Source organism: Acomys russatus, chromosome 9 (genome assembly GCF_903995435.1).
Source record: "Acomys russatus chromosome 9, mAcoRus1.1, whole genome shotgun sequence".
NCBI lineage: Eukaryota > Metazoa > Chordata > Mammalia > Rodentia > Muridae > Acomys > Acomys russatus.
In genome coordinates this window covers 37,078,977-37,097,485 of record NC_067145.1, presented here as the reverse complement: position 1 = coordinate 37,097,485, position 18,509 = coordinate 37,078,977, and the positions used below count along the sequence as shown (strand labels likewise).

Here is an 18,509-nt window from a genome sequence, read left to right as displayed (position 1 = left end):
CGGAAGTCGCCGCTGCGAGCCGGGCGCTGACCGAGAACGCGGTGGGAGGCGGCCTGCGCGGCGCCGCCCGCCATGGCCGCGGCGGGGTGAGCTCTGCGTGGGGCCGCAATCGCGGACTCAGGCTCCTCCGCCGCGAACCAGGGGCCGAGGCTTGTAGCAGCCAGGGCCGCTGCCTGCTGCGGTCGCCGCTGTAGCCGCCCCGCTAGTCGCCACCGTCCATGGCGAGGCCCCGTCGCCGCCGTCGCTGCTGACCCGGGGCCGGCGCGGCTTCCGCCCTCCACGGGGCGCGGGCGGCCTGTCTTTGCGCCGGAGCCTGCGCCCGCGCCCCGGGGCTGGTAAGGGCTACCAGCCGGGCGGTCGACGATGGGGAACACAACCTCGTGCTGCGTCTCGTCTAGCCCCAAGCTCCGGAGGAATGCGCACTCGCGGCTGGAGTCCTACCGGCCGGACACGGACCTCAGCCGCGAGGACACGGGCTGCAATTTGCAGCACATCAGCGACCGGGAAAACATCGATGGTGAGCTGCGCCGGCTTCTCCCTCCCTTCCCCTTCCCCTTCCCTCCCCTGCGCGACTTGGGGCCTTGCGGCTCTGCTGCCCCGGGCTAGGCCTGTAGGGAGCAGTGGAAACTTGACTAGCCCAGGCCCTGAGGTCCAGTACCTGTCGTGTGGTATGCGTGTGTACGGGTGCGTCTGCAGGGCTGCGTCTGCAGGCGTGTACGTGTGCCTCTCGGAGGTGACAGGGGAGGCCCCGGGAAGGGTGCTTTTTGGGGATGTTGCGGGAGTCGTTATGTTTTGGGTGGCGGTGGTATTTGCCCTTTCCAAAAAGAAGGGGATTGCCTGAAGGTGAGTTTTTTATTTTTTTATTTATTTTTTTAACCTGGAGGTCTTTATCTAGATTTGGCCTGCGGCCACCCAGTCAACTCTACTCCACCCTTATTTTCATTAAAAACCAAACCAGGCCCAAAGGATAATACTTGTGACTGTATATGCACATATACATATGTATGAAACGTGTACATACACTCCGCCACACGCAAATACTTTATGGGGATGGTTACAGGGTTGAAGTAAAGGCTCAGCTCAGAATGTTTTTTAAACACAAGTATTACCAGGCGATCTAGTTTTTGTTTGGGCTAGAACTACAATTCTATGAATTTCAGATTCATCTGGGTCACTTGTACATTTGAAAAAAGTTAAAGGGGTCATTATTATACTTAGTAATGTGTCATCGTACAGATTTCGCAGTTTATTTCTCTACTGTTTTGTAATCAAACTCTATAAGTAGATTGCACGCTGAGCATAAAATACATTTATGATTTCCAACTCAATAGATTAGAAGGTGGAAATATATCTTTAGGCCTTTTCTTTTTCTTTTTTTTATTCTTTCTTATATTTGTGAAAATCCTCATACATGTAATCTGGTTAAATTCACTTGAAGTTTTCCTTATGTGAATGAATTTACAACTGGTATTATTATTTACTCTTGTTTTCATTGGGATGGAGCACTCCTTGCAATGTGAGAAGCTACATTTAAACGTTAAAGGAAAGAGTTTTGCCCTTGTGCCTAGTCTAAAGAATGTCACTTTAGGGCAGCAGCTTTATTAAATAAGTATCAGAATTATACTCACACAGTTTATAGTAAATTCTGGTACATAATTTGTCTAGTGTTACTTAAGGTTTGCTTTTATTTATGTGTACGAATGTGTTAGCTGCGTGTGGCACTTGAGGTCCAAGGAAGGTGGTGTACGGTGATCTGGAGCTCCAGGTGGCTGTGAGCCGTGGTTGCTGGGAGCCTGTGTCAGGTTCCCGGGAAGATCAAGAAGGACACTCTTAATCACCGAGCCGCTTTCCCAGCCCCTCTAGTGTCAGCCATTAACTAGCTTGGTCTTCTCTTTAGATGATTTTGACCTGCCGCCACAATTTACCTATTTAAAAACATGCAGAAGAATGTTAAAGTGAGAACTTCTTCTAAACAGCATAGTGAAGCTGTATTTTAAAGAGAGGAATGAAGAAAATGAACAGATTCGTTGTAGAGGGCTGGTAACCAGTCCTGTACAGTGTTGGCAAGCAAAAACAGATGGGGTACTTTAATAATTAATTTTGTTATACGGGTTTACATTAGGCCGGTTTCATGCAAGTATGTGGTGTACTTTGAGCTTATCCCCTCCGCCTTTCACTACTCCTCCATTTTCAAACCTCCCCTTTTCCCTTAATCTCCTTTGTTCCCAAACGGTTTTGTTTCTATTTTCGTACCATTTCACGTACAGCATTTTATGCATCCATTAAGTCTGGGACCCATGAGTGAGGTGAAGCACACACTGTTTGCGCGTCTGAGATCGCCTTAATTTGTTTAGTACCGTTCTCTCCAGTTGTTCCCATATTACTTCAAGTGACACAATTTTATCTCTGTGGCGGGAATGAATTCTATTGCAACATAAATAATTCTCCGTTCCTCAGTTGGTGGGCAGTAGTGCAATGTGCAAGTATTTCTCGCTGTCTCTGTCTGTCTGTCTGTCTGTCCGTCCGTGTGTGTGTTTAAACTTTTGGACAAATACCCAAGAGTGGTATAGCTGAGTCATAGGTAGATCTGTTCTTTAGGGATCTTCCTACTGCCTAACATAGTCTGGGCTAGGGTGCATCTTCACCATCAGTGTCTAAGGGCCTTCCTTTCTGTCTGCTTCCTCACCAGCGTTTGTTACTTGTTTTCTTAATAAATGCCATTGTTACTAAGGTGAGATTGAAAATGTCACTGTAGTTTTTGATGTGTGTGTCTTTAATGGCAGGTGACGTTAAATGTAGAACTCTGTGTGTACCAGGCTGGCCTCACACTTGCAGAGCTCTGCCACCTTCTGCTTCAGATTGCTTCTGCTCCGAACGCTGGGGTTACAGTTGTGCATTAACGTGCTTGGTTCATTCCCTTACTGCCAGTTTGCACCTTTCAGAATTGCCTGTTTAAATCATCAGACTAGTTTTGAACAGGAGGTTTAGTTTTTTGATCACCGGTCATCAGAGTTTTGAGTGTTGTAGCTTTTAACCCTGTGTCAGATTACAGCTGGCAAAGATTTCTCACATTCTATAAGCTGTCTCTTCATGCAGTTATTTTCTTGAGCATTTATTGATGATGATGATTATTTTACCTTCATGAAAATCCATTTATCAGAGGGGCTGGAGAGATGGCACAGAGGTTAAGAGCACTGTCTATTCTTCCAAAGGTCCTGAGTTCAATTCCCAGCAACCACATGGTGGCTCACAACCATCTATAATGAGATCTGGTACCCTTTTCTGGGGGACAGGCACACATGTGGGCAGAACACTGTATATGTAATAAGTAAATCTTTTAAAAAAGAGAGAAAAATCCACTTAGTTGTTGGTGCTATTTTTTTTTGACTGTCTGGAGTCCTGCTTAGAAGTATTTGCCTATGCTGGTATCTTATGTTTTTTTCTACTTTGTCCTTATTTATTAGTTTTAAGAGTTTCAGGTCTTGAATTAAAATCTTTGATCTGTTTAGAGTTGGTTTTTGTATGTGCTGAGACATGGGTCTAGTTTTTTTTCTTCCATGTGTAGATAGCCAGTTTTGCTAGAAATATTGTTGAAGAGGCTGTCTGATCAAACATGTGTAGTTTTCTGATTTTGGAAATAATTTTTTTGTGTATATATGGCTTGGTCTCCTGTGCTTTTCCATTGATTTATGATTCTGTTTTTGTACTAGTAATATAGTGCTTTTTATTTTCTTCATTTTGAGCCAGGGTCTTACTTTGTAGCTATGGCTGGCTTGGAACTCACTAAGTAGACCAGGCTGGCCTCAGACTCAAAGAGATCTGCCTGTATGCCTCCTGAGTACTGGATTAACCAGTGACATTTTTTTATTACAATTTCTTTGTAGTTCAACTTGAAATCAGGTGTGGTGATAATCTCTGGCATTATTCTTTTGCACTGGATTGCTTTACTGTTTGTGTTTCTATGTGAATTTTAAGTTTTTTTTTTTTTTTTAATCGAAGAATGGTGTTGGAATTTTGAGGGGAATTGCATCCAATCTGTAAATTTTTTTTGGTAGTATAGCTATTTTCATAATATTTATTGTACACTTTATGAGCATGGGATGGTTTTCCATCTTATAGTATCTTAGATTAATTTTTTTTTTTTTTTTTTAGTGTTTTAAAGTTTTCTTTGTAGAAGTTATTTACTTTCTTCACTAGCTTTATTGCAAGGCTTTTGTTTTTTGTTTGATTTTTAGGTTCTGTGAATGGAATTATTTTTCTTTTATCTTGCACCACATTTTCATTATTGGTATCTAGGAAAGCTACAAACTTTTGTATTTTATTTATTTATTTTTTGTATTTTAATTTTTGTGTCCTGTCTCTTTGCTGAAAGTTTTTTTTTTTTAGCTCTAGTAGTTTTCTGGTGGTCTTTAGAATCTCTTATGTATAGATTATATTATCTTCCAATAAGGTTTCTCTGATTTATTTCTTCCTCACTTGTATCTCTTTTATTCTTTCATCATATTGTCCTTCCTAAAATTAAAGGCATAATATTGAGTAAAGAGTGGAAACAGACACTTTTGTCTTATTCTTATTTTATTGGAAATGCTTTCAAACCTCTCCCCCCATTAGGTTTAGGTATAGAGATTTGTTTTATATGGCTTGTATTATGCTGGTACATTCTTTGTTTTTCTAATTTCTCTAAAACTTTAATTATGAAGGGCCCATTTTGCCAAGTCTATTGAGACAATCAGGTGATTTGAGATAATCATGTGATTTGTGTCCACAGACCAGTTTATGTGATGCATTGCAGAAACCACTTTTTAAAACCATGAATGACCTTTTCTTGATATGCTCTTGAATATTGGGACAATCATGTGATTTGAGATAATCATGTGATTTGTGTCCATAGACCAATTTATGTGATGTATTGCAGAAACCACTTTTTAAAACCATGAATGACTTTTTTTTTTTTTTTTTTTTTTGGATATGTTCTTGAGTTTTCCTTTTTGTTGTACACTAATACTTGGTGGAGGTGGGTTTTTTTTTTTTTTTTAAATGAGAGATTAGAAACAACCCAAAACTAAGACAAACAAAACAAACAAAAAGACTTACATTTCAGAGAACCAAGTTGAATATTACTGTGCACTGTAGCAGAGAAATGGATATAAAATGACTGTAATCAGCTGTTTGTCACGAGGCCTTTGTCTTAGCTGTGGTTACTGTTGCTGTGATGAGACACCAAGACCTAAAGCAACATAAAAAGAATTTGTTTGGTTTACAGATTATCTTGAATCTTAGTCCATTGAGGGAAACCAAGTGAGGAGCTGATGCAGATGCCATAGAGATGCCCTGCTTACTGTCTTGCTACTCATGGCTTGCTTAGCCTGCTTTCATATATGTATCTCCCAGGCCCAGCAGTCCAGAGGTGGCTCCCACTCACAATGGGCTGGATCCTCCTACATCAGTCAATAATTAAGAAATGCCCAGCTAGATTTCCAAAGTGGTTGTACTAGTTTGCATTCCCACCTGCAATGAAGGAGTGTTCCTCTCTCTCCACATCCTCGCCAACATGCAGTGTCACTTGAGTTTTTGATCTTAGCCATTCTGATGGGTGTAAGATGGAATCTCAAAGTTGTTTTGATGTGCATTTCTCTGATGACTAATGATGTTGAACATTTCTTTAAGTGTTTCTCGGCCATTTGATATTCCTCTGTTGCGAAGTCTTTGTTTAGTTCTGAGCCCCATTTCTCAATTGGATTATTTGGTTTGGTGGTGTTTACTTTTTTGAGTTCTTTGTATAGTTTGGATATTAGACCTTTGTCAGATGCAGAGCTTCCTCAAGACCCAGCTATTCCACTCCTTGGAATATACCCAGAAAAAGTTCCAGCACACAACAGGGACATATGTTCTCCCATGTTCATAGTGGCCTTATTCATAATAGCCAGAACATGGAAACAGCCTAAGTGTCCCTCAGTAGAAGAATGGATAAAGAAACTGTGGTACATTTACACTATGAAATACTACGCAGCTATTACAAACAAGGAATTCCCAAAATTTGTGGACAAATGGATTGATCTAGAAATGATATGATCATAATGAGATAACCCAGAAGCAGGAAGAGTCAAATGGTATATACTTACTTATATCTGGACACTAGCCCAAGGGTCATGTCCCATGGTAGTCTTCACTTACCAGGAAAGTGGGACAGAGGGGAGGACATCCTGTTGGTACTTCAGGTGAGAGAAGCATGGGAGAATGAGGAAATAGAAGGATCCAGAGGGTCCTAGAAACCTACAAGAACAACATTATGACTGGTGGATCTGGGCCCAGGGATCCCGCTCAAACTATGGCACTAGCCAAAGACAACATGTGCAGTAAACATTGATCCTTGACCCAGATCTAGCCAATGGACAGGGCATTCTTCACAGTTGAGTGGAGAGTGGGGACTGACTTTCACACAAACCCTGGTGCCCCATATTTGACCACATCTCCTGGATGGGGAGGCCTGGTGGCACTCAGAGGAAGGATAGCAGGCTACCAAGAAGAGACTTGATACCCTATGAGCATATACCTGGTGGGGTGGGGTGGCGGCCCTCAGTCACAGTCATAGGGGAGGGCAGTAGGGGGAAAGGGGGAGGGAGAGAGGAATGGGATAGCTATTGAGATGTAAAATGAATGAATTAAGTTAAAAAAAAAAAAAAAAAAAGAAGAAGAAGAAATGCCCAGCAAGCTTGATTTATGGAGGAATTTTCTCAATTGAGATTCTGTCCTCTCGGATAACTCTAGCTTGTGTGTAGAAAACAGCCTGCACAGCACAGGCTTATAGAAGAGTTTTGCTGTTGAAGTGTAGGACAGTCTGGTGTGTTCTGTACTGGCTGCCTTTGTGTCAGTTTAACAGAAGCTAGAGTCATCCCTCATAGGGGAATTAGCCTCAGCCGAGAAGGTGGCGCCATGAAATCCAGCTGAAAGGGATTTTCTTCTCAATTAATCATCAGTGTGGGGAGGATCGAGCTCCCTGGGCTGGTAGTCCTGGGTTCCATAAAAAAGCAGGCCGAGCAATGTATGTGAAGCAGTAGACAGTAAGCAGCTCCCCCATGGCCTCTGCATCAGCTCCTGCCTCCAGGCTCAATGCCTGCATGAGTTCCTGTCCTGACTTCTTCAGTCATGAACTATGATCTGGAGAGTAAGCCAGAGAAGCCCTTTCCTCCCTGACGTGCTTTTTGGTCATGGTGTTTAATCACAGCAGTAGAGACTCTTTAGGACATGGTCTTTTGTTTGAAAGGTGTCTACGTGTCATTTGTGAGTCAGTTTTTTAGTAAACTCTCTGGATGATCATAAACTTGTTCTGCATGTTTAGGATAATCTAGAGCATAGAGCTGTTAGTAGGGTTTCTCATGGAGGCTGTAGTGTTTTCTTCAGCCCATCTTTTATGGCCATCCTAGGTTAGACTTCTAAGAACTAATTTGTCATATAAATAGTATTCTGCCTCCCAAATTCAACATACGGATCCAGGATTTATTTAATCAGAAGTCTTCAGTATTGGTATCATTTAGAGCTGAAATCTAGGCCTATTCATTAGTATGAATAGGTTTATTTAAAGCTTTCTAAGTAACTCTAAGATGCAGCTGGGATGGTTGGCGGTGCAAACTGCTGTTGTAGGCTTATTTTGGTATCGAGTCATGTAATGGCAGCAGATTTAAGTAAAAATGTGTATAGATACACTGTATGTCTTTACTTACCTATGTCTGGATATTTCAATTTCTCTGTTACAGTTGGTCTTTGGTAGCCTTGTGTTCCATTCATGGATTTATTTAACTTCAGACCACTTTTAAACAGTTGTATCTGCACTGAATACATGTAAAGTTGTTTTTATATCTGTTCTCCACACATGCTAATAACTATTTAAATAGCAGTTATATTCAGTATTGTAAGTGATCTAGAGAGGATCTGTGTGTACAGGAGGATGTCTGTCAGCTGTGTGTAAACACTTGGGCATTTCTAGGAGGGAATTACTACCTGCAGATTCTGGTATCTTAACAGGATTTTGGAACAATCACCTGAAGCTACTGAGGGAAAAATGTATATTGTTAAATTATTAGTAAATTCTAAAAATTACGTGTCAAGATTTTTGAGTATGCCATAGTGGTCTTTCTTACTTGAAAACCCTCCCAGGCAACTAGTAATACTGAAGGTTGATAGTTTGTTCATGACTTGAGAATATCTGTGTTTCTTTAAATGGTAGATACATGCGTTTGCCCACCACACTCTAAACATAGAAAGGGGCAATGTTTGTCCCTGGTATGTTGGTTACTTGCATTAAGGTAGGTAGGTGTCTATGCTCAGTGGGAGCTTGCTAGCCCTTTGTACTAATGTTAGATTTTTTGTGGTTTTTGAAAGTGGATAGTTTAACCCACTCCCTAGAAGTTACTTCTCATAAAGTCATTTAGAGGTCAAGTAACAAGACTACTTACCACTGATAGTAAAAATTACAGCTGTTCTACCATAATTGTGTACCCAACACTCTTCAGAGTATAAATGTAAGGGTGGATGTAGTCTAACAGTTAGTTACAAAGGTGAATAAGAAAAGATAATAGACTAGGAAGGCTAGATGCAGGTAAAGAACACATGAGTCATGACAGGATATAAAGCTAATTTTTCTAGTTTTAACTGTCTTGAATCCTGCCCCCCCCCCCAAAGGCCCCCCACCCCACGCACACATGCACGTGGTGGGTAAGTATATAAAAATACAGTTGATAATACAAGTATAAAATGTAAAGCAAAGTCCCACAGCTTCAAAATGGCTATTTTAATTGCATAGAATTTCAGTGAAACATAAAGACTTTGGGTCTGGGTAAGTGCGCTTGCTTGAGCGGGTGCATTAGTCTAGCTCCTTGGTTTGTTGGTTTGTTTGCTTAGTTCTTTACAATAAAGTACTTTTTATTAAAAATAAAAAGAAATAGAAAACCTAGCTATGCATTTTTCAGAACATTGTGTTGCGTTGAGTTTGTTTTGAAATTGTTAAACTATGGGGTAGAAAGGAAAAAGAACTTTTTTAGTGAAGATCAACTATATGACTTCTGTATGAGAGTGAAAGATCTTTGTTTGCTATAAAATGTACTAAGTTAGCAATAGTTGCTTTTTAGTTCACATCATGCTCTGATAACTGAAAATATTTTGCTTAAAGCCAGTAAAGGAGGTAAGGATCAAAACGAGGCCAAAATGCTTAATAAACTGAAAGTGCTTCATGAAAATGAGCATGGTACCAGTATCTGATTTCTTCTACGGAATGTAAAATGCTTAAAGAGCTACAACCAGCTGTGTTTGAGCTGCCTCTAGGCAGTGGAGCTAGAAACCCAGAACCAGAGTCGATCTAGGTATATATCAAGGGCGACAGTGAGAGTCACAGCACCGTTAGATTCCCTGTAGAAGTCTGAGGAGTTCCCTTAATTCGTTAGGGCCCTCAACTCAGGCTAAACTGGAATTTGTGAAAGAATTTTAGGACTAGCCCAGAAGCAGGATGGAGGTCTTATTAAAGATATTTTATAGCATTTAAGCATGAGGATTAAGAGAAAGAGGCAAACACGAGGAAAGTTGAGACACATTCAGTGCATGGGGTGGGCTTTTCAAAGACTGGTCAAAGCTCACTGTCTTTCATCTCCTCCTAGTCCACCTTCATATCCATCCAGCTGCATACTTCCGCCCCTCTTTCTCAACCCCGTTAGTCCAATTTGGGCAACCAAATACTCTTCTTTGATATGGGGCCTACCCTGGAGCATTGGCCTGCCAGGAGTTATACTCCTAAAGAAAATTCTTCTTTTCCCAGCAGCTGTCAAGGGCTAGTTTCTCAGCTATCATGGAAGTTCCTGTCCACCTTCCACCTTTCATGCTGGAATTTTTTCTGACATGAGCTTGAACATGCCTTATGCTGCAATCTAAGTAGATGGTTTAACACTCTGTCCACGTAGCAGAATAATAGTAGAAGATTCTTACTTAGAATCTATGACCTCTCTAGCCACAGGTTAATTGGCTATGTAATGATGCCAGGTATGGGTTTCATCTTGTAGGGTGAGCCTTAAATCCATTCGGAAACTCCTGGAACATTGGTGCTACTATTGCACCAGCAGACATATTTTAGTAAGCCAGTCATTATTGTAGCTCAGTAAGTCGATAGCTAGGTAAGATCGCTGATGTTTTCCTCCAGTCGTGTGTTTGCCACTCGCAGCACTTTGAAAGCTAGCCAGCTTGGGTTCTCCATGTTCTATATTCAGGGGTCTTAGAGTCAAGTTTTGTAGGGTAACTAAGAGGAATAATAATAATAATAATAATAATAATAATAATAATAATAATAGGAATAATAATAATAATAATAACAACAACAACAACAACAACAACAACCACCTACAGTGTTGGGGTCTCCGGGACCCCCTTGGCCGACAGGGCCATTCCTGGTACTTTCTGTGTGCTAACATCAGGTGTCTAGGAGCATTGCTGCCTCTGTTACAGCGTCGTTCCACTTAAATTCTATATATGTATATACTTTAGGACATTTTTAGAGTAATACGTTTTCATATTGCTTTTTCAAAAGGCCTTTAATGTTATCCCTGCTTATAATCCCTCCTTTAACTTGCCATTTTTCATCCCCTACTCCAATGAATCCTGTTCCATTGTTCCCCCTTTCCCTTTATCATTACATTATGTAGGTTCCCTATAGACTCTTAATAGTTTCCTAACTATGTATTCAAAGCTAACATCCACATGAGAGAAAACACTCAGTGATTGTCTTTCTGGGTCTGGGTTGCCTCTACTAAGAATGATTTTTTTTTTCTACTTCCATCTATTTACATGCTAATTTCATAATTTACTTTTTAAACAGCTAAATAATATCCCATTGTTTACATGTGTTACATTTTTTGTTGTCCATCAATAAATGGACACTTGGGCTGTTTGTGCCTCCTGGCTACTGTGAATAGAGCAACAGTGAACATGGGTGAGCAAGTATCTCTAGTGGGATATAGAATGCTTTGGTTATATGCCAATGAGAGGAATAGCTGAACCATACGGTGTGTGTATTTCCAGCTTTCTGAGGACCCTCCGCACCAGTTTCCATTCAGGTGGCACCAGTTTGCACCCTCATTAGTACTGAGTAAGTGTTCCCTTTTCTCTGAATCCTCACTGGTGTCTGCTGCACACTGTTTTTTTTTGACCGTGGCCGTTCTGAGGATAGTAGGATGAAATCTTAATGTAGTTTTGATTTGCATTTCCCTTAAGGGTTAGGGTGGGAACATTAAAAAATACGTATTTCTCAGTTATTTGTATTTTATCTTTTGTTGACACCCAGCTTTGTTCCAGGGTCTCATGTATCCCTGGCTGACTTGGAATACACACAGACCTCTACCCCAAATGCTGGCACTCAAGGCTTGTGTGACCATGCCCCGACTATGTCCCATTTTTAAATTGGGTTGTTTAATTTCTTGATGTTTAGTTTTTTTGAGTTTTTGTATATTTTAGATACTAACTCTTTGTCAGAAGTGTAGCCAGTAAGGATTTCCCCGCTCTGTAGATGGGGTGTCCACTGGACTGATGGTAACCGCTGTACAGAAGCCTTTTGTTTTCCTATTTGTTAATTATTGATCTTCCTGCCTGTGCTACCACGGTCCTGTTTAGAAAGCCCTTTCCTATGTTGATAAGTTGAAGTGTATTTCCTACTTTCTCTTCTGTTGGATTTAGGGAATCAGATCTTATGTTGAGGTTCTTGATTCATTTGTAGTTGAATTTTGTGAAAACTGAAAGATTTAGTTTCATTTTTCTACATTAGCCATCCAGTTTGGCCAGCACCATTTGTTGAAAATGCAGTATATTTTCTAATGTATTTTTGGTGTTTTTGTCAAAAACTAAGTTACCATAAGTATGTTAGACTTCAATCTGGGTCCCTTAACACCATTTCATTGATACTTGTTTTTTGTTTTGTTTTTATTACTAGCTCTTAAAATGAGGAATTTTGATACTTTGAGCAGTGCTTTTATTGTTTGGAATTGTTTTGGCTATCCTGGGTTTTTGTTTTTTGTTTTGTATTTCTATGTAAATTTAAAATAGTTTTTTTCATTTTCTGTGAAGAATTGCATTGAAATTTTGGTGGGAATTGCATTGAGTCTGTAAACATTTTTTGTTAGTATGGCCATTTTCTTACTATTAATCCTGTTAATCCATGAGCCTAGACCTGACCTCCCCTTTCTGATAGCTTTCTCTCCCTTAGTGCTAAAATAACAGTCACTGCCCACCTTCCCTTGGCCTTAACTTAAAAAATTTTTTGGTTGTTGTACTGGGGATGGAACCCAGATCTTATGCATACTGGGCAAGTGGTTTACTGCCAAGCTAACCCCTTAGTTAGTCCTTGAAAAATTTAGCAGTTGCTACTTGGTCCAGCCACGTAATATCAGCATAGTGGACCAGTATGATACTTCGGGGAAGAGACAGACTGTCAAGAGCCCTGTGAACCATGCTATGGCACAGTTCTGGAGAACAAATACACACTTGAAGTAGAATGATAAAAATGCACTGCTGGACTTGTGGGTGAAATCAGGTTGCTTCTGGTGGTCCTTATGAACAGGATTAGAGAAAAAGCGTTTACTACATCAATAGTTAAGAACCGGGTATTAGGGGATGTGTTAATCTGCTCAAGTAAGAACACCATATCTGACATAGCAGCTATAATTAGAGTCATTACTTGATTAAGTTTATGGTAGTTACTGTCATTTTCCAGTATCAATGTGCCTTCTCTGCAGACCAGATAAGAGAGTTGAAGGGAATATGTTTGGAATTGTTTTCAAATCCTTGATGGTGCCATTAATTCCTATATTTCCTTCAGGGACAAAATGCTGTTTTGCATTCACTGTTTTCTCTGGTAGAGAAAACACCAGTGGTTTCCATTTGCCTTTTAAACCAGAATAGCCCTCACTCTATAGGTTAGGGAACAAGTGTGGAAATTCTGGCCACTTCAAAGTAAATTAATCTCCATTCTGCATTCTGAGATTGGGGAAATAATCATAGGATCCCACTATAAGTTAAGATTTCAGCCAAAACTCTGTAGTTCACCTCACATATCAGCACCTTCTTAACTAGAGGGTCGCAGTGCTTTTGAGAGGTCTCCTAAAATCTCTGTCAACTCAGAAACCTTGTCATGTAAACCCTGTAAAGTCTTGTTTCGTTTTCCCCCAGTGTACAATTTCCTTTAGGAAAAGATGGGAGAAAGGTCAGTGTATTTATAAAATGAAAAGCTCTATCAAATATACCTTTCATTTAAAAACATAAATAGAAGAGACAATGGATCTACTCAAAGAACACATTTCACTTTTGTAGACTTCAGTATGGGACATTTCATAACAAGCATATAAGGGCATTTATTCCCCAGAGCCAATCAGCTTCCAAGCTGATTGTTAAATTATTTTTAACTGAGGATATTCATGTTGATATCTGGCTTGTTCCACATCATCTTCAGCCAAGCTCCGAGTACTTAAAAATGTCTGACTAGTGGTTGGAAGTTTGGTCAGAAGCATTTTGAACACTGGTTGTGGAAGAGTCTGAACTCTGGCAGCAACTGCTGAGGTTGTCTACAGGTGCGAGCGCGCGCGCGCACACACACACACACACACACACACACACCATTTGTCCGTGCACACACACACACACACACACACACACACACACACACACCATTTGTCAGGTGGTCTACATCCCTCACATTGTGCTAACAACACTTCACCAAGCATGATCTCTTCAGGGAAGAATTTCTAAACAGCTTCAGCATCTTTTAAGTCAGGTAACTTGGAAAGCCTACCTCTCTCCTTAGCAAGCTTCTGTTTCTTTCTTTGTTCTCCAAGCGTCTTCTATAAGTTGGCCTTTTGTGGTCAGAGTAGATGTGGTATCCTGTGAAGAGGGCACTACACACTCCTAGGGCCATGGCACTGTTCCAGCCTGTCATATTTGCCCCACTGGGTCGTGTGCTGTGCTGCAGGAGCCTGCCAAGCAGCTGCTAACTCTGACCGTCCACAGACATCAGCCGCTAGTCCAACCGTAAAGCTTTTTAGCCAATACCCACATTGGTTCCCTTTTTGATATTATAACAAACTTTTTTTTTTTTCCTCAAGGGGACCTGGCCTTTCCTTCAAACAAGGCTAACCATCGCAGTACCTTCCAGGACCTCTAGGTGAACAGGTTTAATAACGAATAACTAAGTTATTAAATATTAAGGATACTTATAATGAACTTGAAATCCTATCGTCCTAAGAAAAGCCAGTGCAGTGAAGCCATTTTACTACACACTTAGGTGGTGCAGTTTAGCCATTCTGTGTTAGGAGCAGTCATTGTTACCTAAGGTGGCCATGTTTTTGTTTCTCTTAGTGTATAAGAGATAGGTCTAGTATTCCTGTATTGCTTTAAATGCTTGACATATGGTATTTAGCTCCCAGTTTCTTTGTTTTATTTCATTAAATGTTTGTTCAGAATATCCATTTCTTGCTATTATTCTTTTACTTGAAAATGACTGATAATACTAACATTGAGAGCGTGGGTGAACTGGCTATTCCTACAAAACAGGTTGCAAAACTGTATTTTTAAATCTTTTTGTCAGAATTGAAAAATCCTGAGTTCTTCTGTTTGGAATTCTCTCTGTAGATAACGTGGTTAATGCAAGTGGGATGCTAGTAGGTGCGGAGCAGGACAAGATGAGGCGTGAGTCAGGGTGCATTCCGCTGAAACTACATTGTGGCCAAACAGCTACGCTCCCAATGTGGATATGGTTTTACTATGTTGTCTTAGTTACCTTTCCATCACTGTAGTCAGACACCATGGCCAAGGCAACTTAGAGAAGAACCTCTCCCTGGGAGTGGGAAATGGCAGTGAGACTAGTTTCCCTGCTTCCCTGAAGAAGCCCAGGAGCTGAGCACACTGTGGTGGTAACGAAAGTTACAAGAAACAACTTTGCCGTTGTCCACTCAGACATAGATTGTGCCAAGCCTGTCAGTAGAACCAGGGTTTATCTGACTGGCACTGATCAGGTGAGAAATCACCGTTGAAACTGTGTGGAACAGCAGTGTAAGTTTGTGCTTGAAGCTGTTAGAAAGGGGATCCTAGCCAGACAGTGGTGTCCACCTGTAATGGCAGCACTTGGAAAGGCGGATCTCCGAGTTCAAGGCCGTCCTAGACTACAAAATGAGTCCAGGACAGCCAAGGCTACACTGCTTCGAACAACCGAAAAAAAAGGAAAGGGATCCAGAGTTCATAAAATCTTATGAAGCCTGGTGATTGGTCAAACCAAAGCTGTTTTAGTGGAGAGCAACTGGAGGAGGGAAGAGGAAGAAGGGAGGCTTTGAGAAGGGAAAGAAGAAGGTGAGAATTGGGTTTGGGAATTCACATAACTGTTGTCAAGGAATACGCTTTCCAAAATTGATTTTAATACCTTTGTGTTCTGAAGGTAATTTTCTCTTTTTATTCTAGTGATTCAAAAATAACTCCCAATTGATCCTCCCAAATTGGTGTCAGAGACGGTAGACTTTAAACTGTATTTACTTGAGAGTGTATGGACAGGAGCTTCAGCCACTTCAGGGTCCTTTGATGACTCATCACTCGTCATCTCTATGATGGAAGAGGCTAGCAGAATGAAATCCAAGTGTTCTGATTTATCTGAAATTTCTTTTTTGTTTTTCTATCTTCAAGTGAACTGAGTGAGCATACAGTCTGTCACAGAGGTCACTACATGCATCAGTTCCTTGTTTTCTAGCCTTGAGCGATGCTTTTGAAATAGTTAAAAATAATGTTATGACCAGACCTTTAATCCAGGCTCTCTGGAGACATAAGCAGGTAGGTCTCTGTGAGTTTGATGGCGACCTCATGTACACCGTGAGTTCCAGAACTGTCAGGGCCGCATAGAGCATGTCTCAAAAACAAATAAATAAACTAATTATGTTATATTTAATTTAAAACACCTTTAATCCCAGCACTTGGGAGGCAGAGGCAGGTGGATTGCTGTGAGTTCAAGGCCAGACTGGTCTACAAAGCGAGTCCAGGACAGCCAAGGCTACACAGAGAAAAACCCTGTCTCGAAAAACCAAAACCAACCAACCAACCAACCAACCCCCCCCCCCCCAAAAAAAAACGACCAACCTACTTTCATGTAGACTACAGGTACACCATCAGGATTCTCAAAGTTCAGACAACTTAATAAGAAATGACACACTTATAAAGTATTTGGAGTCCTTGTATCACAGCATCTACCACCATTACCACCTCCATGGGACAAAGTACTGTCTTCAAAATTGAAATCTTTCTACCTGCAACTTGCAAATGCTGGAATCACAGGTGTGTGCCCCAGCTGTAGTGTCAGACTGGGTAGTTAGCTTTAATCACATAATGTATAGTATTATGGTTGTCAGGCATTTCAGTTCTGTAAAATATGTTCTGAGGGATATTTTTTGTTGTTTTGTGAGAAGGGGAGAGAGAAAGAGAAACACGTATTTTGGGTTTCAAATGCTGCCCATGAAATATGATTTAGTATTTTATTTTTTCTAACTACAGTTTCAGTGTTATCTCAAAAGTTTTGAGTTGTTACTAAATTAGACCTTGTAACTCTTAAATTATTGCAGTTTAAAGAAACCATCTTCTTTTAAACACTGAGGTTTGAGGCTAGAGAGATAGATAACTCAGTGGCCAAGAGCACTTGTTTGCTCTTACAGAGGACCTGGGCTCAGTTCCCAGCGTCCACACCACATGGTGACCCACAACTATCCATAATCCAGGTTCAGGGGATCCAATTCCTCCTTCTGACCTCTTGATACTGGGCACACATATGGTGCACATACATACATTCAGGAAAGACAGCCATACACATTAAAATAAATAAATAATTCTAAACAGACAAACAACTTAGATTTTTGGGCCAGTGAGAAGTTAGAGACCCACACTGTGGAAGGCGATAACCAGTTCACATAAGCACCCCAGCTGAGGATTTTGCCAGAGTAAAGGTAGTATAAATCTTTTCTGGGGAATGTTCCTGTGTTAGGACTTGAAATATGACCTGGACTCAGTGCTTGTTTTAGTTTCAGACCTCCTTGAGCGTGCTTTTTAAGCTACTCAGGGGGTGTCTGATTATCAGTAGGCTTAAGTAAATGAATTTGCATCATTGTTGAACTCTAGACATTAGGACTTTGCAAGGTGGAAAATATAACTACAAGTGAGAGAACTCTATCAGTGGGCTTTTTTCCTAACAGTCAGCACTGTGTCAAGTGTACCGGGCAGTGCCACCGAGCAGGTGAATTTTATGAAGTACATAGATTGTTTCTGGAGGGCGTTAGAAGTTGAGCACCAAGGAGAATAATGAACTTCACTGTCAGTCAGATGAGAATGATTGCAGCGTTTTGCACTTAAATGTCCATGACCGGAAGACTTTCTTTCCCCTTTTTTGTTTTCCTTTTCTTATTTTGAAAGAACAAACTCTGTCCCTAGGTTTACTTGAAAATAACTATGTATTTCAAGCTTACCTCAGTCTTCTAGCTACTGGGATTCTAGATGTGAGTCATATCCAGACTTCTGCATTTCATATTAAAAAAAAAACACTTGCCTTATTTTATGTGAAGCTTTAACATATAGTCAAAAGTCAAAACTGAGATTCCTAGAGTCTATATTTTGTCAAATCCATATAGATATTTTGTGGTTTGCTACCAAGTGAAGCAATGCTGATCATTAAAAATAAAAACTACAGAGCTATGTTGCCACTTCAGGACTGCCTGCTGCTCCACAGTTACTTAACTGCGTGTGACTTTTGTTTTCCTGTTGTCTTTGTAGACATTAAAATTGTCATTTGAAATGTACTGTTAGGTAAATGGGGTGTGATTTGAAGTCAAAATTGATTGTTTGTGTACATATACTTGGGTGCTACATCTTTGTTGTTTACGAAAACGTTTAAGATTAGAACTGCCAAGTTAGAGAGGGTTGCTGTGTGTTTAGATATAGTATTTTTTTTGTTTGTCTAACACACTGAATGAAGGAGGCCCTTCAGTCTGGCTGGAACATGCTGCTAATCCACTTGGAGAGCTCAGGAGAGTCGCTGGGATTACACATGTGGTCCACCACCATGCTAGGCCTGACAGCTCTGAGTTCTCAACACCCTCTTGTTTGTCTTTGCCATGTTATTCAGTTGGGGAGATTTTGCTGCTGGGGAGTGGTGTGATAGACAGCTAGGTTGATTTCACATCTTGGCTGTTGTGAATAATGCCTCAATGAAAATGGAAGTGCAGACTTGTTCCCAACACACTGACCCCTCATCACAAGAAGGCATTAGTAGGATGGGTGGTGTGGAGACAGGGACCAGAAGAGCCAGAGTAATAGGACCCTCTCTGTTCCTGGTTCTATTTCATACAGATGTGATGGGGACAAATGACAACACAATAGTTTTTCACAGTGGTAATTGTGATACTTTCAAGCTGGAGTGAATCCAGAAAGAAAACAAGAACAGTCTGTGTCTAGGAGCAGGTAAA

General features: G+C 40.8%; 1 protein-coding gene and 1 pseudogene across 1 annotated transcript in view; one reads left to right on the top strand and one right to left on the bottom strand.

Moving 5' to 3' along the window:
• The first annotated feature begins 246 nt into the window (after positions 1–246).
• The window catches only part of Ccny (cyclin Y), a 104,894-nt gene continuing 86,631 nt past the window's right edge, over positions 247–18,509 (top strand). The window contains exon 1 of the mRNA XM_051151148.1: positions 247–517. Coding sequence (XP_051007105.1) covers positions 364–517 — 154 coding nt within the window. The 5' untranslated portion in view covers positions 247–363. The remainder of the gene's footprint in view (positions 518–18,509) is intronic.
• Positions 13,416–13,960, bottom strand: LOC127193554 (mitochondrial import receptor subunit TOM20 homolog; annotated as a pseudogene).